Here is a 19,227-nt window from a genome sequence, read left to right as displayed (position 1 = left end):
CTCAGTGGGTTAAAGATCCGGTGTTGCCGTGAGCTGTGGTGTCGGTTGCAGACATGGCTCAGATCCCATGTTGTGTGGCAGTGGTGTAGGCCAGCAGCTACAGCTCCAATTGGACCCCTAGCCTGGGAACCTCCATACACCACGAGTATGGCCCTAAAAAATAAAAACAAACAAACAAAAAGACTTGCTTGCTTGCTGCCTCTGTGTTCACCAAGTTCATTCTTTGGCTCCATGAACAAGAACACGGATTCTGGTAGCAACATTCTGATAACAGTTACACCTGCATCATACAGTTGTTATGAGGTTTAAATGTATTAAAATCTATAAAGCACCTAGATATTGCTTGGCACATAGTGAAACTGCACTCCTTCTTGTATGGACTTGAACCTCTGGTCCCTGAGTTAGGAGGGGACTTGAACCCACTTCATTTAATTGAAACCTCTCACCTGAGGTTTCAACCACTTACTGAAGCTCAGGTTCTTTCGTCTCCTCAGAAAAATTCAGCGTGAAGCAAATTGATAGGCAGAGAGTGAGTTTATTAGCATAGGATGCTTGTGAGAGACACAAGCAGGCAGGCACGGGAGCACAGCCCTGAGAACAAATGGGCCACATTTTTATAATCAAAGAAAAAGTGGGGAGGGGAGAAGAGCACAATCTGCCTCATTTTGGGTGGATGTCAAGGCTTACGTCATTAAATTTCTCCTTTGACCCGATATGGTTTAAGTGGGACTGTCGTGGCACTATTTAAGCCATGTCTATTAGCAAAAGGTGTTGACAGATACTAAAATATGGTAATTCATCACAGGTTTCTGTATAAGGCCCCCTTTCACCTATATTCCTATCTTGGTGACATGCAGAAATGCTACTCTTCAAGGACCATTAACTCCCTGACTTCATGTAGCAAGACCATTATCTATTGTCTTGTGTTTGAACTATCAGGGTTTGTGGCTTGGGGATGCCTGGAGCTTAGATGCACCTGGTCTTCCTTCAAGGCAGTGTAGATTATGGCTAAATTACTGGATTCTTTCCTTGAGTGGTCATTAGTTTACAACAGTCTCTCAAACTCCCTTAAAGTCATTATTCCCTTTGTCTTTAATCCCCTAGTGGAGTTTCTAAACTATTTATTTTTTTTTTAATTTTTTTTTATTACTCAAATGAATTTATCACATCTGTAGTTGTATAATGATCATCACAATCTGATTTCACAGGATTTCCATCCCACAGCCCAAGCACATCCCCCCACCCCCCAAACTGTCTCCTCCGGAAACCATAAGTTTTTCAATGTCTGTGAGTCAGCATCTCTTCTGCAAGGAAATTCAGTCTGTCCTTTTTTCAGATTCCGCATGTCAGTGAAAGCATTTGATGCTGGTGTCTCATTGTATGGCTGACTTCACTTAGCATGATAGTTTCTAGGTCCATCTATGTTGCAAAAAATGCTGGTATTTCGTTCTTTTTAATGGCTGAGTAATAGTCCATTGTGTATATGTACCACATCTTTTTGATTCCCTCCTCTGTTGATGGACATTTAGGTTGTTTCCATGTTTTAGCTATTGTAAATAGTGCTGCATTGGAGTACATGTGTCTTTGCAAGTTGTGGTTTTCTCTGGGTAGATGCCCTGGAGTGGGATTGCTGGATCAAATGGTAGTTCTATATTTAGTTTTCTGAGGCATCTCCATACTGCTTTCCACAGTGGTTGCACCAATTTACAATCCCACCAACAGTGTAATGGGGTTCCCTTCTCTCCACACCCTCTCCAGCATTTACTGTTTGTAGACTTTTGGATGATGGCCATTCTGGCTGGTGTAAGGTGGTACCTCATCGTGGTTTTGATGTGCATCTCTCTAATAATGAGTGATGTTGAACATCCTTTCATGTGTTTCTCGGCCATCTGTATGTCTTCTTTGGAGAACTGTCTGTTTATATCTTCTGCCCATTTTTTGATAGGCTTGTTTGTTTTTTTGGTATGGAGCTGCAGAAGTTGTTTATAGATTTTGGAGATTAATCCTTTGTCAGTCGATTCACTTGCAAAGATTTTCTCCCATTCTATGGGTTGTCTTTTCGTGTTGTTTAGGGTTTCCTTTGCTGTGCAGAAACTTTGAAGTTTGATTAGGTCCCATTTGTTTATCTTTGTTTTTGTTGTCAATACTCTGAGAGGTGGTCTAAACTATTTAATTATCCTACTCTATCCCTATCAATCGTAAGCACTCTTGAGGAGGACACATAATACTGTCATCGTTATTATTAATATTGATGGACCCACCTCTGCCACTACAGGTTAGCAATTTAATAGGAGTTTAAATACTCTGGGAGAATAAAAGTTACTGTGTTGGAATATGTCATGCATGCATTCATTCATTCCCTCACTCACTGTCACCGGGCACCACCAGTGTGCCTCCTGGTACAGACTTCAAAATTCAGACTTTTGGAGTTCCCGTCGTGGCGCAGTGGTTAACAAACCCGACTAGGAACCATGAAGTTTCGGGTTCGATCCCTGGCCTTGCTCAGTGGATTAAGTATCTGGCGTTGCTGGGAGCTGTGGTGTAGGTTGCAGGCGTGGCTCAGATCTGGCATTGCTGTGGCTCTGGCACAGGCCAGCAGCTACAGCTCCGATTCGATCCCTAGCCTGGGAACCTCCATATGCCACGGGAAGCGGCCCTAGGAAAGGCAAAAAGACAAAAAAAAAAAAAAAAAAAAAAAAAAATTCAGACTTTCCTCGGAAAACCTATCTTGGATCTTAGTCTATACAGTCAAAGGCATTACTAGAGGATTACTGTAATACTTGTATCAGTCAGTTAAGGAAACGTAAGGGTACGTCAGGTCTGCCAGGCTCCCTGTTGTGGACCATATGTTGGAAAAGGTAATAATGTGATATACTGCCAAACAGTTAAGGGCTAATTGCTTTTTTACCTGGAGTTATTTTCTTTTTGAACTCAGGTCATCCATAGTCTGAAAAGTAGAGTAAGATACACCAGATTATTTAGGGGCATCATCTAAAAGACTACTGATTTGGAGTTGCCTGGTGGCACAGCACGTTAAGGATCTGGGTTGTCACTGCTGTGGCTTGGGTTGCCACTGTGGCACAGGTTCTCTCCCTGGCTCTGGAACTTCCCATGCTGCAGGTGTGGCAAATAATCAAATAAATAAATAATACTTATCTATCTTTGCCTACAGCATTTTTGCCCCCATAATCCCAAAGACGTTAACTTATATAAAAGGAGGGAATCAAATTTTTTTTATCACTTTTTGTTTTTCTTATTTTTATGAATAAAATTTGTTTTTATAGATGAAAAGTCAGGATAAGGAATATCTTGTGGGGTTTTTTTTTTTTCTTTTTTTCTTTTTTTTTTTTTTCTTTTTCGGGTACCAGTATATGGAGTTCCCGGGCCCGGGATCAGATCTGAGCCACAGCTGCAACCTAAACTGCAGCTGTAACAACACAGGATCCTTAACCCCCTGTGCTGGGCAGGGGATCAAACCTGCATCCCATCACTCCCAAGACACTGCCGATCCCATTGCACCACAGCAGACACTCCAAAATCTCAGTTGTTTAGATTTGTCATAGTAAAATAGAAGACGACCTAGTCATATTGCTTAGATACTTTGATTCTTTAGGTGACACTTTAATCATATATATATTTTTTTAATCATATTTTTTTGGTCACAGGATAACAGATGTAAAACTAAGGGAGTGTCACATTTTCTAACTAGCTACAAAGACACCAAAACATGACCGAGGAGATGGTGAATTTTACCCAGCCCCAACACACTGACTCACACACAAACATCTGATGGGAGTAGAGGAGCAGTTGGCTACAGTTGCCTCCATTTCTGAGACTTTGACAGCATGTGGGATTAAATTCAGCTGCTGGGATGATGGCCAGGAGGGGTTTTGTTGACGATATTTCCATGTATTGCCTTTCAGCCAAGTTATATGCGCCAGTCGGAAGAACTCCGGGCCTCCCTCTTGGCAAGATACCCCCCGGAAAAACTCTTCCAAGCAGAACGGAACTTCAATGCTGCTCAGGACTTGGATGTCTCACTCCTGGAAGGCGACTTGGTGGGTGTGATCAAGAAGAAGGACCCCATGGGCAGTCAGAACCGCTGGCTGATTGACAATGGAGGTAAGAATGGTAGAGGACAGATTACAGGAGTGAAATGAGGAAAGACTGATTTGGGCTGTGCCTCAATTCTGTCTGGGCCAGGAAAAAATATGAGAGTCTTGGAGTTCCCATCGTGACTCAACCACGATGGGCTCAGTGATTAACGAACCTGACTAGGAACCATGAGGTGGCGGGTTCGATCCCTGGCCTCACTCAGTGGGTTAAGGATCTGGCATTGCCGTGAGCAGTGGTGTAGGTCGCAGACGCGGCTCAGATCCCACATTGCTGTGGCTCTGGCGTAGGCCAGCGGCTACAGTTCCGATTCGACCCCTAGGGTGGGAGCCTCCATATGCCGCGGGAGCGGCCCTAAAAAAGACAAAAAAGGAATATTTATATATATATATGAGAGTCTTTGATTAAAAAGGAAAGGAACCTTAGAAGGTCTCTCCATATCGAGAGTGTAATGCCCAAGTCCTTACTGATGTAAAACTAGTCTTTGATTTTGTTTTTTAAAAATTCCAGAGGACGGAGTTCCTGTTGTGGCTCAGTGGTTAACGAATCTGACTAGGAACCATGAGGTGGCAGGTTCAATCCCTGGCCTCGCTCAGTGGGTTAAGGATCCGGCGTGGCCGTGAGCTGTGGTGTAGGTCACAGACACGGCTCAGATCCCACGTTTGCTGTGGCTCTGGTGTAGGCCGGTGGCTACAGCTCCGATTCAACCCCTAGTGTGGGAGCCTCCATATGCCGTGGGTGCAGCCCTAGAAAAGGCAAAAAGACAACAACAACAACAAAAATTCCAGAGGAGAATCCATTACTTACCTTGCAAGCTCTTGCCTTGTTTATATAGCTTTACAGGTAGTGAATCCTGCCTGATGGGTCCTGTGCCCTCTCTGTCCTTGCCTGAGTGAATCACCAGCTCTTTAGATGTGTTTTGTGAGAGTATGAATTTAAAACCTGTAAGAAAGGAGAGTTCCTGTATGGCTCACAGGGTGAAGGATTTAGCGTTGTCACTGCAATGGCTTGGGTTGGGTTGCTGCTATTGCCCAGGTTTGATCTGGCCCAGGGACTTCTACATGCTGTGGGTGAAGCCAAAAAATAAAATAAAACCTGTTTGCTTTTGAGTCCTTCTGTCCCATACCCCCTGCCCAACAAACAGTTTTACCTCATGACTATTTAGGGAATGACTTTTTTAAAAAATAGCTCATGGCTTTTTCTTGTCTGGTGGGAGTAGGGAAGGGGTACAGAATTTTTTTTTTAATTCAATGAATTTTATTATATTTATACAACCATTTGTACAACTATCATCACAACCAAATTTTAGAACATTTCCATCCCAAACCCCCAGTTCATCCCTCCCCCCACAGTCTGTCTCCTTTGGTAACCATAAGATTTTCAAAGTCATCTGGGAGTTCCCATCATGGCTCATTGGGAATGAATCTGACCAGTATCCATGAGGATGCAGCTTTGATTCCTGGCCTCGCTCAGTGGGTTGGGATCCAGCATTGCCATGAGCTGTGGTGTGGGTGGCAGATGTGGCTCGGATCCTGCGTTTCTGTGGCTGTGGTATAGGCCAGCAGCTGCAGCTCCCATTCAGCCCCCAGCCTGAGAACCTCCATATGCCACAGGTGTAGGCCTAAAAAAAAAAAAAAAAAAAAAAAGACCAAAAAAAAAAAAAGATTTGCAAAGTCTATGTCTGTTTCTGTTCAGCAGATAAGTTCATTTGCATGCTTTTTTAAGATTCCACATGTAAGTGACAGCGTGTGATATTTATCTCTCACTGTCTAACTGCACTTAGTATGATAATTTCTAGGTCCATCCATGCTGCTGTGAATGCTGTTATTCCTTTTTATGGCTGAGTAATATTCCATTGTGTATATGTACATCCTCTTTATCTACTCCTTTGTTGATGACACTTAGGTTGCTTCCACGTCTTGGATGTCGTATATAGTGCTGCAGCGAACATTGGGGTACATGTATCTTTTTGAATAACGGTTTTCTGCAGATGGATGCCCAGGAATGGGATTGCTGGATCAAATGGTAGTTCTATTCTTCAGTTTTTGAGGAATCTCCATACTGTTTTCCATAATGGTTGCACCAATTTACATTCCCAACAACAGTGTAATAGGGTTCCTTTTTCTCCACAGCCTTTCCAGCATTTATTGTTTGTAGACTTTTTGATGATGGCCATCCTGGCTGGTATAATGTGGTACCTCATAATAGTTTTGATTTGCATCTCTCTTGTTAATGAGTGATGTTGAACATCTTTTCATGTGTTTTGGGGCCATCTGTATGTCTTTGGAGAATTGTCTAGATCATCTGCCCATTTTTTGATGGGGTTTTTTGTGGGTTTTTTGATAGTTGCAGGAGGTGTTTATATGTTTTGGAATTTAATCTCTTATCAGTTGCTTCATTTGCAAATATTTTCTCCTATTCTGTGAGTTGTCCTTTCATTTTGTTTAGGGTTTCCTTTGCTGTACAAAAATTTTTAAGTTTAATTAGGTCCCATTTGTTTATTTTTGTTTTTATTGTCATTACTCTAGGAGGTGGACCTGAGAATATATTGCTGTGGTTTATGTCAGAGTGTTTGGCCTGTATCTTCCTCTAAGAGTTTTTTAGTATCTGGTCTTATATTTAGGGCTTTAATCCATTTTGAGTTTATTTTTGCATATGGTGTTAGGGAGCGTTCTAATTTCATTCTTTTATATGTAGCTATCCAATTTTCCCAGCACCACTTATTGAAGGGACCATCATTTCTCCATTGTAATTCTTTCCTCCTCTATCTTAGATTAGTTGACCATAGGTGTGTGAGTTTATTTCCCAGCTTTCTATCCTGTTCCATTGATCTATATTCATGGTTTTGTGTCAGTGCCATACTGTTTCAATGACTGTAGCTTTGTGGTATAGTCCAAAGTCGGGGAGCCTGATTCCTCCAGCTCCATTTTTCTCTGTCAGGATTGCTTTGGCTATTCAGGGTCTTTTGTGTCTCCAAACAAACTTTAAAATGTTTTGTTCTAGTTCTGTGAAAAATGTCATTGGTAGTTTGATAGGGATTGCATTGAATCTATAGATTACCTTGGGTAGTACATTCATTTTGACAATATTGATTCTTCCAATCAAAGAGCATGGATTGGAAGAATCTGTTTGTGTCATCTTTCCATCTGGAGCATATGGTAGTTCCCAAGTTAGATGTCAAATCAGAGCTATAGCTGAGGCTTACGCCACAGCAACACCAGATCTGAGCTGCATCTGCAACCTATGCCATAGCTTGCAGCAACACCAGATCCTTAACCCACTGAACAAGGCTAGGGATCAAACCTGCATTCTCACAGAGACAACATCAGGTCCTTAGCCCAGTGAGCCACAACAGGAACTCCCCAGTTTTTTTTTTAAGTACAAACAGCAATACTGATCCATGATACTTTTTTCACAATTTCCAAAATCTGAAAAGCTTTGAAAAAAATCAAAGGGTTCCCTCCCGCTCCGGACTCAAAAACCTGCCCTGATCTAAACTCATGGTGACAAAACCTGAACAAATGATATGAGGCTGTTTATGTCATTACTTTTCCCTTTTGGTGTGAATAGTCATATGTGTTGCTACAGAAACATGAATGGGGAGTTCCCATTACGGCTCAGTGGTAACAAACCCGACTAGCATCCATGAGGATGCAGGTTCAATCCCTGGCCTCGCTCAGTGGGTTAAGGATCCGGTGTTGCCATGAGTTGTGGTGTAGGTCGCAGATGCGGCTGGGGTCTGGCATGGCTGTGGCTGTGGTATAGGCTGGCGGCTACAGCTCCAGTTCAACCCCTATCCTGGTAACCTCCATATGTTGTAGGTATGGCCCTGAAAAGTCAAAAAAAGAAAAAGGCACATGAATGGCTTTGACTATGGAATGTTGAAATCTATAACATACACGATTACCTTTCCCACATCGAAAAATCTGAATTGCAAAACACATCTGGCCCCAAGTGTTTTAGATAAGGACTGTGGGCCTCTGTAATGAATGTGTTCATACCACTGGAATTGAAATTTTTAACATTTCTCAGTTTCCTTAAAGGTGTTTATGGATTTTTTTCTCTTCCCCAACCCCATGTTCTCCTTACCCAAAATAATACAGACATAGGGAAGGAAGGATGGAGGATGGGGCCCTCAGGGTGATGGCAGATAAGAGCCACTCATACTCAGACACCGGCTATTCAAGCTCCACTGTCCTTGGGGTTCTTGTCTACTCGATTCTGATCAGTCAAGTGGTAGCAAGAAGCCCACAGCATCAGGATCAGCTCTTAAACCCTCCAACCCTCACCGTCTACCCAGGGGCCGCCCATCACCCAGTAGATAGAACATCAAGACAGAGATGGCCTTTGCTCCCATAGAGGTTACATAAGGTTACATACTTTGGATCCTTGCCTTGACAGATAGTTTCTTCTCCTTTGTGTGTGTGATTTTATCTTTTTTGGCCACACCCAAGGCATGTGGAAGATCCTAGGCCAGGAATTAAATCCACGCCATAGCAGCAAACTGAGCCACTGCAGTGACAATGCCAGATCCTTAACCAGCTCTGCCACAAGGGAACTCCCAGATAATTCTTTCTTAATATAATAATTTTTTCTATGGATTAGAGATCTCAATCCTTAATCTGTGTTTAAAAGTTTCACCTGAGGGCTCTCTCTTTTCTTAGGCAGTTTATTCATGTGAACATGTGTACATGTGTTGTGTGCTTATTCTGCCTAATAGAAGCAGCTTCCTACTTTAGTTCTTACTACATTCCCATTGCATTCCTAAACCAGGGTGGAGGTTCAAGTGTGTGGGCAGGGAGGTGGATCTAAGGGGCTCTGTCAGGCTGAGGATGTTTTGTTTGTTTGTTGAGGATGCTGGGTTTTTTTTGTTTGTTTTTTTGCTTTTTAGGGCCACACTGGCAGCATATGGAGGTTCCCAGGCTAGATGTCAAATCGAAGCTACAGCTGCTGGCCACAGCCACAGCCAGGCCAGATCTGAGCCGTGTCTGTGACCTACACAACAGCTCACCCCAACACCAGATCCTTAACCCACGGAGCGAGGCCAGGGATGGAACCCAAGACCTCATGTTTCCTGGTCGGACTTGTTTCTGCTGCGCCACAACAGGAACTCCTTGAGGATGCTTTTTAAAACCCCTTGTTTTTTACCACATTCAGTGGGCTTGAATGCATCCCTGGTTTAGTCTCCCCCTTAGCCTTTTTCCCACGGCCTGGCTCTCTTGTTTCCTCATCTGCCCACACTCGAACATGTGGCTGTTTTTGTTACTGTCTTTGCACCACCCCTTGTCCCTCACCTGTTGTTGGGTTGTAACAGGCGTGAGCTGGCAGGCGCCCACAGCGTTCAGTCTCCTCCAGCCATATTGTGCCCTGGGATGGAGTGTTCTGAGTGTCCCTAAGCAGCTTACTGCTGTCTCCCCATTGACCTTGAACCAGTTTCTTCTCTCTTGATTTTCTCTTCCTCCTCTCAGGAAAAACTCTTTTGTGTGTCTCCTCCCCGCAGTCACCAAAGGCTTCGTGTACAGCTCCTTCCTGAAGCCCTACAACGCGCGCCGCAGCCACTCTGACGTCTCCGTGGGCAGCCACTCCTCCACCGAGTCCGAGCCGGGCGGCTCCTCCCCGCGCGTCCCTCGGCGGCAGAACAGTGGGGGCACCTTGACTTTCAATCCCAGCAGTATGGCCGTGACCTTCAGCGCAGGACCTGGCCAGAAACAGCCTCCAGACGCAGCCTCTCCGAGGGAAGTTGACCAGGGAGCCCTCAGCGCCTCCTTCCACCCCGAGAGCAGCCCTTGCAGGTGCCCCTCGGACCCAGACTCCCCCTCCCAGCAGAGGCCCTGGGACTTGGCAGACGCTGCGGCCAGAGACGCTCACCAGCCCGGCCCCGCCCTGAGGAGCTGCCGAAACTCCAGGCATCCAGAAATGGCCGGTCACGTGGTGCCCGGGCGCAGCGGGCAAGGTAGAGACCTTGTAAAAGCAGGTACACGAGCGGCCCCGACGGCGGACGACAGGAACGGCGAGCCGGGAAGTAGCGAGGCGGAGGGCAACCAGGTGAGTGCTCCCTCCCCGCGCTGCAGAGGGCGCTCTCCAGCAGCCAGCGAGTCAGAGGCCTGCCTGGGGATCTGCGGGGGGGGTGCCTGGAGATGGACTCGCAGCCAGATCCTTCAGGCACAGGTAGAAACTCGGCGCTCAAAGAGTGAGCAGCTCCACCACTTCTGGCACCTTCCGTGGCTGACCCTTCTCAGGCCATCGTGTCGTGGGGCACTAACAACGTGTTCCAGAAGGCTTTTCCCACTCTTGCCCGGCGCCGATTCTTCCGTTATATGAGGTCTGCTGTTTAACTCACAGTTTTTTTTTCAAATAACTCTATGTTTATTGTTTAGAATTCAGAAATACTCTTTTTTTTTCCTGTGCTTTTTGTAATGGCCTGTTCTTGAACTTTTTTTTTTTTTTGCCCTTTTTTTCTTTTTTTGTCTTTTGTCTTTTTAGGGCTGCTCCTGTGGCATATTGAGGTTCCCAGGCTAGGGGCCTAATTAGAGCTGTAGCTGCTGGCCTACGCCAGAGCCACAGCAACTTGGGATCTGAGCCGAGTCTGTAGCCTACACCACAGCTCAGGCAATGCCGGATCCTTAACCCACTGAGCGAGACCAGGGATCGAACCCGCAACCTCATGGTTCCTAGTTGGATTTGTTAACCACTGAGCCACAAAGGGGAACTCCATGTTTTTGGGGGTTTTTTTGTTTGTTTGTTTTGTTTTTTTAAGGGCCACAACTGTGGCCATCTGGAGGTTCCCAGTCTAGGGATCGAATCAGAGCTGTAGCCGCCTGCCTACACCACAGCCACGGCAACACTGGATCCGAGCTGCATCTGCAACCTACACCACAGCTCACAGCAATGCCGGATCCTTAAGCCACTGAGCGAGGCCAGGAATTGAACCTGTGTCCTCATAGATGCTAGTAGGTTTCATAACCCACTGAGCCACAACGGGAAGTCCCTAAACCTACATTAGCTGCTTTCACATCCACAGCTGAAGAACCCCTGCCCTGCCCACCTGTTGGTGTACCTTTGCCCACTTGTGGCACTGAGTCTCCATGTGTATCTTACGACCTTCGTGAGCTCACCTGCAGCATGGCCTTGCCTTTGTTGAGAGACTCAATCTGGCCCTGGGCTCTGGAGGCCGTTGCCTCTGCCAAACTCCTGATTCCCAAAGGCCAGTTTTCACTCTAGTTTCTCGGTTCCCCGCCCTCCCTCCCCTCTACTCCTCAGTCCTGCAGGCGAGCACAGGGCATGCCTGTTTCTGTGGTTCTCTTATAAGCCACAGCCCAGGACACACATCCCAGCAGGCAGTTTTTGTAGACCTGTTAAAGGAGGAAGTGGCTCTTTCTTCCATTCTGACTTTGTGCAAGGAGCCCATTTCTGCCCTCCTCAGCTCTCGTCCCCGAGCAGCTCCTAAACCCAACCCTCAGGGTGTCTTCATCCTTGTGCCCCCTGGAGCCTCGTGACTTCTCATCTGAGCACCACCCTCGCTTTGCATGATAGCTTTATTGTGGGCACCTCGAGATCATCCTCGCTCACTTTGAGGTTAGTTGTGGGTTTTAAGATTTTAATTTTTTCTGGAGTTCCCGTCGTGGCGCAGTGGTTAACGAATCCGACTAGGAACCATGAGGTTGCAGGTTCGGTCCCTGCCCTTGCTCAGTGGGTTAAGGATCCGGCGTTGCCGTGAGCTGTGGTGTAGGTTGCAGACGCGGCTCGGATCCCGAGTTGCTGTGGCTCTGGCGTAGGCCGGTGGCTACAGCTCCGATTCGACCCCTAGCCTGGGAACCTCAATATGCCGCGGGAGCGGCCCAAGAAATAGCAACAACAGCAACAACAACATCAACAACAACAACAGACAAAAAGACAAAAGACAAAAAAAAAAAAAAAAGATTTTAATTTTTTCTGATAGTTGATTTACAATGTTCTGTCAATTTCTGCTGTACAATAAAGTGACCCAGTCGCATATATTATTTAAATTTAAGTAGATAGAGTTAGAATTTAAGATTAAGTTCTTTCATCTTGCCATATTTCAGGTGCTCAGTGGCCATGTGGCTGGGGCTGCCGTATTACATGGTGTAGGCACAAGCAGTCCCTGTCACCGCAGGAAGTTGTGTTAAACAGCTTTGCTCTAAGCTCTTTCCCATGTTCTCTCCCTCACCCAGGTCTATTTTGCTGTCTATTCCTTCAAGGCACGGAACCCAAATGAGCTGAGTGTGTCAGCCAATCAGAGACTCAAGATCCTGGAGTTTAAAGATGTTACAGGAAATACAGAATGGTGGTTAGCCGAGGTCAATGGGAAGAAGGGCTATGTTCCCTCCAATTATATCTGCAAAACTGAGTACACCTGAACCTGTCCTGCTTCCCGCTCCACCTTGCTGCCTTCCCTTCCTTCTGCTGAAGGGTTCTGGTGTCCATTGAGAGGGCACCTGCTCCTGAGACACTGGCCCTGCCCGCGTTGCTTGACCATGCCACGGGGAGCCACAAGATGAGTCTTGTTCTCCTCAACTGGGTTGTCAACCTTGATGCTCTCTAGGATTTCTAGAATTTGAAAGGGACCCTGGGGCTTGCAAGTGATTTCAGTGACCGTGAGAAGAGAGGCAAGTCCTGGGTCAGCCTATGGAAAGAGAAATTTCCAGTCAGTAGACCAGCATCCCGTGTATGCTGGAAGCTGTGCTGTAGCATTAGAAGAATTTGGCGTTGGTTGTGCCATGCTGAGTTTGGGGTGGCCCCATGCTCCCTGATCAACTGACCGGAACTGACTCAGATGAAGAGAATTCTCTGGGAGCCCTTTTAGGCCACGCTTCTGCATGTGGCAAAGGAGTTTGTCCAGATGTACCGAATCTGGTCTTTCAAAACCTCATGTCTGGTACACATTCGCACACACCCGTTATTTCTAAGTTCCTAAAACACTACCGTCTGTAATCTTTTTTTATTTATTTCACTGCATTTCCGGATTGCTTGTGCAGAATTCAAGCTATTTTCTTTCTCCTTTTAAAAAATGTTTAGGGTCTTGCTTTTCTTTGAACCTTCACCCGAAAGGTTGTCTTCCCGATAGGTGCTGTCCTCCACACCTCGCGGACAGTCATCCATGCTCTGTAGAGTCACTGCTGCTGTGATATGTGTCCTGGCGCTCAGTAACCGGGAGACTTTCCTAGGAGAGCAGGACCAGAGCCCCCCCGTTCCATTAGAAGGACTCATCCTGCTGGGGCCTGAAGCCAGTCCCGCCGGGTAGGACACTGGATGCCTCTCTCCTTCATCCAAGCACACTGCTCTCCACAGATGCAGAAAACACCAAATAAGCCTGTGTCTTCTTTGAATTAGGATAAGCAGTCCCAGAAGTGGCCTATCCTCGACTTGGAAGGAAGCATTTTCTGTTTCACCAGCCCTCATGCTTCCGAGACCATGGTGGAAACCAAACAGAATCTAAAGTGCCTGGTCAGCCTCCCTCTGTCTCAGGAAGAAATTTGCTAATCCTGACACGAAGACTCTCCCCCCGGAGTTTGTATTTGAGCAGGGCTCTTATTCTTCAGGTCCGCCCCACATAGGAAGCGTGCTTGGGAACTGGGAAACCATGAACTTTGCCTTTTAAGAGAGCGATTGAAGACCAGCCTTACAGCCCTTGCTCTTCCCAGTGCACCTTGGCCCTTAAAGCCCTGGTGAATCAGGAGACACCTGTGGACTCCTGGCCCCATGAGTCTGCTGGGTCGGTCAGAAGGCAGCAACACAAAAGTCTCTTGTGAATAGTGTTTATATCTAGAGATGTTTATATTTAAGTAGCTATTTTATAAATAAAAGCATTTCAAAGGGCATGAGTATGTTTTCTTGATGCTCCTCCACTTTGGCCTGAACCTTCTTCTTGGGTTTCTGGGGGTACCTTGACAATGCAGTGATGCTCGGATTGGGAGAGGCTAACTCGCTGAAGAAATTCAGGTCAGCAATTCATTTCGTTAAATATAATTTCAGTAGAACCACGCTATAATCGAAATATGTCCATGCCTCTTTATTTTAAGCCACTTCCTATGATGAAATGCCAGCAAAACAGAAGAGCTGGGAAGTCTGAGGTAAGTATTTCCCAGCCATTACAGATGTGGACACTGGTGCACTGGTGGTGAACGAACAAGACCACCCAGCAGCTGAAGCCAGGTTGGGACGGGGGGAGGGAAGTAGCAGGAGCATTGTCAGAGGTGGCACTGAGGACAGTGTGGGGGACAGTGAAGCAATCGTCTGGTAGTTAAGGAATAGGATACGTGGGTGAACAGGTAGACTCTGTGGGAAAGAAACTTAAAGGCCAACGAGGTCAACTCTCATTTTATGAGCTAGGAAGATGGGGTCCAGTGACACTGACTCACCCATGTCTCACATTAAAGTTTTGATGGATTCTGACCTTGAGCTTGGGCCTCAGACTGAGCCTTTCCACCTTGTTCTAGAGCCAGCTTGACCTGGGACACTTAAGAGCTTTGTAACCTTGGCAACTTACCTAACCTGTGTGGCGTCAGCTTCCTCATCTAAAGTAAACTATCCACTTCCTGGGGTTGTGAGGATGGACTGAGTGAATAGATGAAGAATGCTAGAACATTGTCTGGCACATGGTGAACAATAAACTAGAGAGCCTTGAGGTCCATGTCAAGGCACTTAGATTGGATGCATCGGGTAATAAGAAACTCCTGTGAGTTCCTAAGTGGGTTGCCTGTTTTAGGAAAGCTAAGTGATAGCAGGATAACTTGGAGGGAGAACAGATCGAAGGCCAGGAGACCTAATTAAGAAAAAGTTAACTGATTTGGGCATAAGATTACTCGAGAAAGGGAAAAAAAAAAGAGCAGCATCCTATAAAGAATATGAAATTGAAATGATGGGATCCCTAGCAAAGGGGAGATCACTGGGATGGGAGCAAGTTTATAAAGATGAGTTTTATTTAAACACTAGTTGCCTGCTGGGTCTTTTTCTTTTTTTTCCTTTTTTGGCCATACCCACAGCATACGGAAGTTCCCCGGCCAGGGATCTCATCGAGCTGGGGCTGCCACCAACCCCCAGCTGCAGCAGCACTGGGTCCTTAACTCACTGCTCCAGACTCACACTGGCGCCTCAACAGAGACACGCGGGATCATCAAGCCACCTCGCCACAGCAGGAACTTCCTCTTTATTTTTATTCATGTATTTATATTGAAGTATAGTTGACTTAACATCGTTTCCGGTGTACAGAAGAGTGATTCGGTTATACATATATGTATACTTTTTTTCAGATTCTTTTCCATTATAGGTTGTTACAAGGTACAATCATTCTCTGTGCTATACAGTAGGCGCTAGTTTATTTTATATGTAGTGCTGTGTATCTGTTATCCCACATTCCCAATTTATCCACCCTCCCTTCCCCTTTGGCAACCATAAATTTGTTTTCTATAGCTAATAATAGCCTGAGTCTATTTCTACTTTGTAGATAAGTTCATTTGTATCATTTTATTTTTATTTATTTAGGTGTTTTTTGGGGCCACACCTGGGGCATATCAAAGTTCCTGGGCCAAAGATGGAATCAGAGCTGCAGCTGTGACCTCTGCCACACCACTGTTCCAGGCTGGGGATTAACAGGGACAGCACTGGATCTTTAACCTGCTATGCCACAGTGGGAACTCCTGTATCATTTTTATTTTTTAGATTCCACATATAAGTGACATAGATTTGTCTTTATCTGACTTCGCTTAGTATGATAATCTCTAGGTCCATCCATGTAGTTGCAAATGGCATTATTTCAGTTCCTTTTTATGGCTGAGTAGTGGGCCCTTGTGTATCTGTAATACATCATCTTTATCCATTCATCTGTGGATGGACATTTAGGTTGCTTCCATGTCTTTGCTATTGTAAATAGTGCTACAGTGAATATTGGGGTGCATGTTATCTTTTCGAATTAAGAGTTTTTGTCTTTTCCAGCTATATGCCCAGGAGTGGGATTCCTGGATCATATGGTAGCTCATATATATATATATATATATATATATATTAGGGCCACATGTGGAAGTTCCCAGCCTAGGGGTCAAATCAGAGCTGCAGCTGCCAGCTTACGCCACAGCCACAGCCACTCAGGATCCAAGCTGCATCTGCGACCTACACCACAGTTCGAGGCAACACCGGATTCTTAACCCACTGAGTGAGGCCAGGGATCGAACTCATGTCCTCATGGATACTGGTAGGATTCATAACCCACTGAGCCATAATGGGAACTCCTGGTAGCTCTATTTTTAGTTTTTTAAGGAACCTCCACACTGTTCTCCAGAGTGGCTCTAGGTCTTGCCCTCACCCCCCACACACCTGCAGCATCTGGAAGTTCCTGGGCCAGGATTGAATCCAAGCTGCAGCCGTGACCCATGACACAGCTACAGCAACATTGGATCCTTAACCTGCTGCACCACAGTGGGAACTCCAGGTCTTGCCTCTCAAGTGTGGTCCTAAGACCAGCAACCCCATCATGCAACCTGGGAGCTCACTAGAAATGGAGGCCAGTGAGTCCCCAGTAATTTGTGTGCACATTATATTGAGAACTTACATAGGAAGTTTTTTTAAAATAGAACTTTCTAGGGAGTTCCCGATGTGGCTTAGTGGTTAACGAATCTGACTAGGAACCATGAGGTTACGGGTTTGATCCCTGGCCTCGCTCAGTGGGTTAAGGATCCAGCTTTGCCGTGAGCTGTGGTGTAGGTTGTAGACGTGGCTTGGATCCCACGTTGCTGCAGCTGTGGTGTAGGCCGGCAGCTGTAGCTCCAATTAGACCCCAGCCTGGGAACCTCCATATGCTGCGGGAGCAGCCCTAGAAAAGACAAAAAGACAAAAAAAACAAACAAAACCCCAACTTTCTACTGTTGGAAAAGTAGGAGTTACAAAAACCAGGGGAGGAAAGGGTGTCAAATATTTCTGACACAATAGAAGGAAATGTTGAAGCAAATGTCCAAATCCAGTTGTCCTGCTTCCTGTCATGAAATCGCTCCCTTTCCTGCCTGGCAGCAGCGGAGGTGTCCTCGAAGAACAGGGAGAGGTGGTGGGAATCTATCATCATCTGAAACATGCAGATTTCTGACCTCCCTCTCAAGATCATGGTGAGAACAAATGAGATGATTCTGCAAATTTTTGTGACCTGTGAGCACTGGAAATACATGGTTTTAATGAAGATGGAATTTCGTGTCGCCCTGTTTTAATGGTGAAGCTGGAACTCTGTGTGTGGCTTTTGTTTCAGGGTCGGGACTGCAAACAGGCTGTAAAACAACACAGCTGTGCTCTGACCTGTGTCTCACTTGCAGAGCCTCCGGCCCAAGGACTGAGAAACGCTGAGCATCGTGTACTTAGTTCTCAATCCTCTCTCCGGTTGCTACACCAACTCGCAGGATTTTAAACTCTCTCATCTGACGAAGGTTCACGCCTGGGCGCATTCAGTGCCACAGAGCAAGGATGATCATCGCCAGTCCCCCACTGGCACTGCTTCATTTCATGCAGCCCAGTAGAGATCAATAGTAGTGTTTTGCATGTGTCAAAAAGGGAGTTTTCCACAATAAATTGCATGCTTTGCAAGCCACACAGGGGTATCTATTCCTTAGCATCACTCAGAGGTGACTCTGAAGGAACAGACAATGCTTTCCCAGAGGTAAGTCGTGGTGTGGTGGTGGGATCGAGCACTCTGGTTAGGGCAGCAGCAGTGTCTTCATTCAGGAATGTTTATTGGGAGCAGGCGGGAACATGGAACTCAGCCGCAGACTGAGGGTCCAAAGACAGCCTGACCAGGTCCCAAGGCACTGCCTGTGTACGACCTGCCTGTCTCCCGGGACTCCCAAGAGGCGTCAAGCTCTAACCCTTCTGCAGGTCCAGGAGCAGGGAAGCTGAAAGATTCCTCATCTGCCTTGGCTGCCTCCTGTCCACAGAATCAGCATGACTGTTTGAACAAAGGACCTTCCCATAGCTTCTCAGGTGAGAGCAAATGATTATTTCCAAATAGCATTTAGCTGACTAAGATCTTTTCAGTTTGATAGAAGGGACAGCCATGAGCATTAAAACTCCTGAGCTTGAAAGATGACATAAACCTCTGCAAATCTTAACTACAGTGGGATTCAGTGAAGGTCAATGAATTATTAAATGGACAATAGTTGGGGAATATTGGCCAATTTTACCTGAGCTACTTGGGCTTATGGCATCAATTTCTCATTGCTGCTTTAACAAAGTACTACTCAGAAGCCTAAAACAACACAATTTATTATTTATGGTTCTGACAGAAGTTCGAAATCCGTCTCACTGGGCTAAAGTCAAAGTCGGTAGGGTTGATTCTTTATGGAGGCTCCCAGGCCCTTTCCAGCTGCTAGAAACTGCCTGTGTTCCTTGGCTTGTGGCCTCTTCTTCCATCTTCAAAGCCAGCAGCAAAGCATCTTCAGATATCTCTGCTTCTGTCATCACATCATCCTCCTACGAACTCTGACTCTCTTGACCCTTCTAATTACACTGGGCCCACCTGCGTAATCTCCCCATCTCAGCAGCCTTAGTCACATCTGCAAAGTCCCTTTTGCCAAGTAAAGAAAATACTCAAGGTTTTGAGGATTCCAACGTGGACATCTTTGAGTACATTATTCTACCTACCACAAGGTGGAGCCACGTGACACTTGCGGGGCAAACTGTCTTTCTGCAAATGGAAACGTGATCCAGTCCAGACTATACTGTTGATTCTGGAGCAGGAATTGGCAAACCTTTTTTTCCCCGTTGTCTTTCAAAGGGCCGTACCCACAGCATATGGAAATTCCCTGGCTAGGGGTTGAATTGAAGCTACAGCTGCTGGCCTACACCACAGCTACAGATCCAAGCTGCATCTGTGACCTACACTACAGCTCATGGCAACACCAGATCCTTAACCCATTTAGCAAGGCCAGGGATCAAACCCTTATCTTCATGGATACTAGTTGGGTTTGTCACTGCTGAGCCACAATGGGAACTCCCGGCAAAACTTTTTGAAATGAAAGGCCAGGCAGTAAATGCTTCAGGCCGTACAGTCTGTTACAATCCTCAACGCTGCCACTGTAACACAAAAGCAAGTGCAGATAACACAGAAACAAGTGAGCCCAG

The 19,227-nt window shown here is 45.9% G+C and overlaps 1 protein-coding gene across 2 annotated transcripts in view; it reads left to right on the top strand.

The window, feature by feature from the left end:
- LOC100152738 (dynamin-binding protein) overlaps nucleotides 1-13,952 on the top strand; it is a 123,126-nt gene extending 109,174 nt beyond the window's left edge. For both annotated transcript variants that reach the window (XM_001929395.7, XM_021072337.1), the window contains exons 15-17: nucleotides 3,924-4,122; nucleotides 9,614-10,158; nucleotides 12,306-13,952. In XM_001929395.7, the coding sequence (XP_001929430.4) occupies nucleotides 3,924-4,122; nucleotides 9,614-10,158; nucleotides 12,306-12,491 (930 nt within the window). In that variant the 3' untranslated portion in view covers nucleotides 12,492-13,952. The remainder of the gene's footprint in view (nucleotides 1-3,923; nucleotides 4,123-9,613; nucleotides 10,159-12,305) is intronic.

This window comes from Sus scrofa, chromosome 14, assembly GCF_000003025.6.
Source record: "Sus scrofa isolate TJ Tabasco breed Duroc chromosome 14, Sscrofa11.1, whole genome shotgun sequence".
Lineage (NCBI taxonomy): Eukaryota > Metazoa > Chordata > Mammalia > Artiodactyla > Suidae > Sus > Sus scrofa.
The sequence above is the reverse complement of the archived record's forward strand: the minus strand, read 5'-3'. Positions and strand labels throughout refer to the sequence as shown.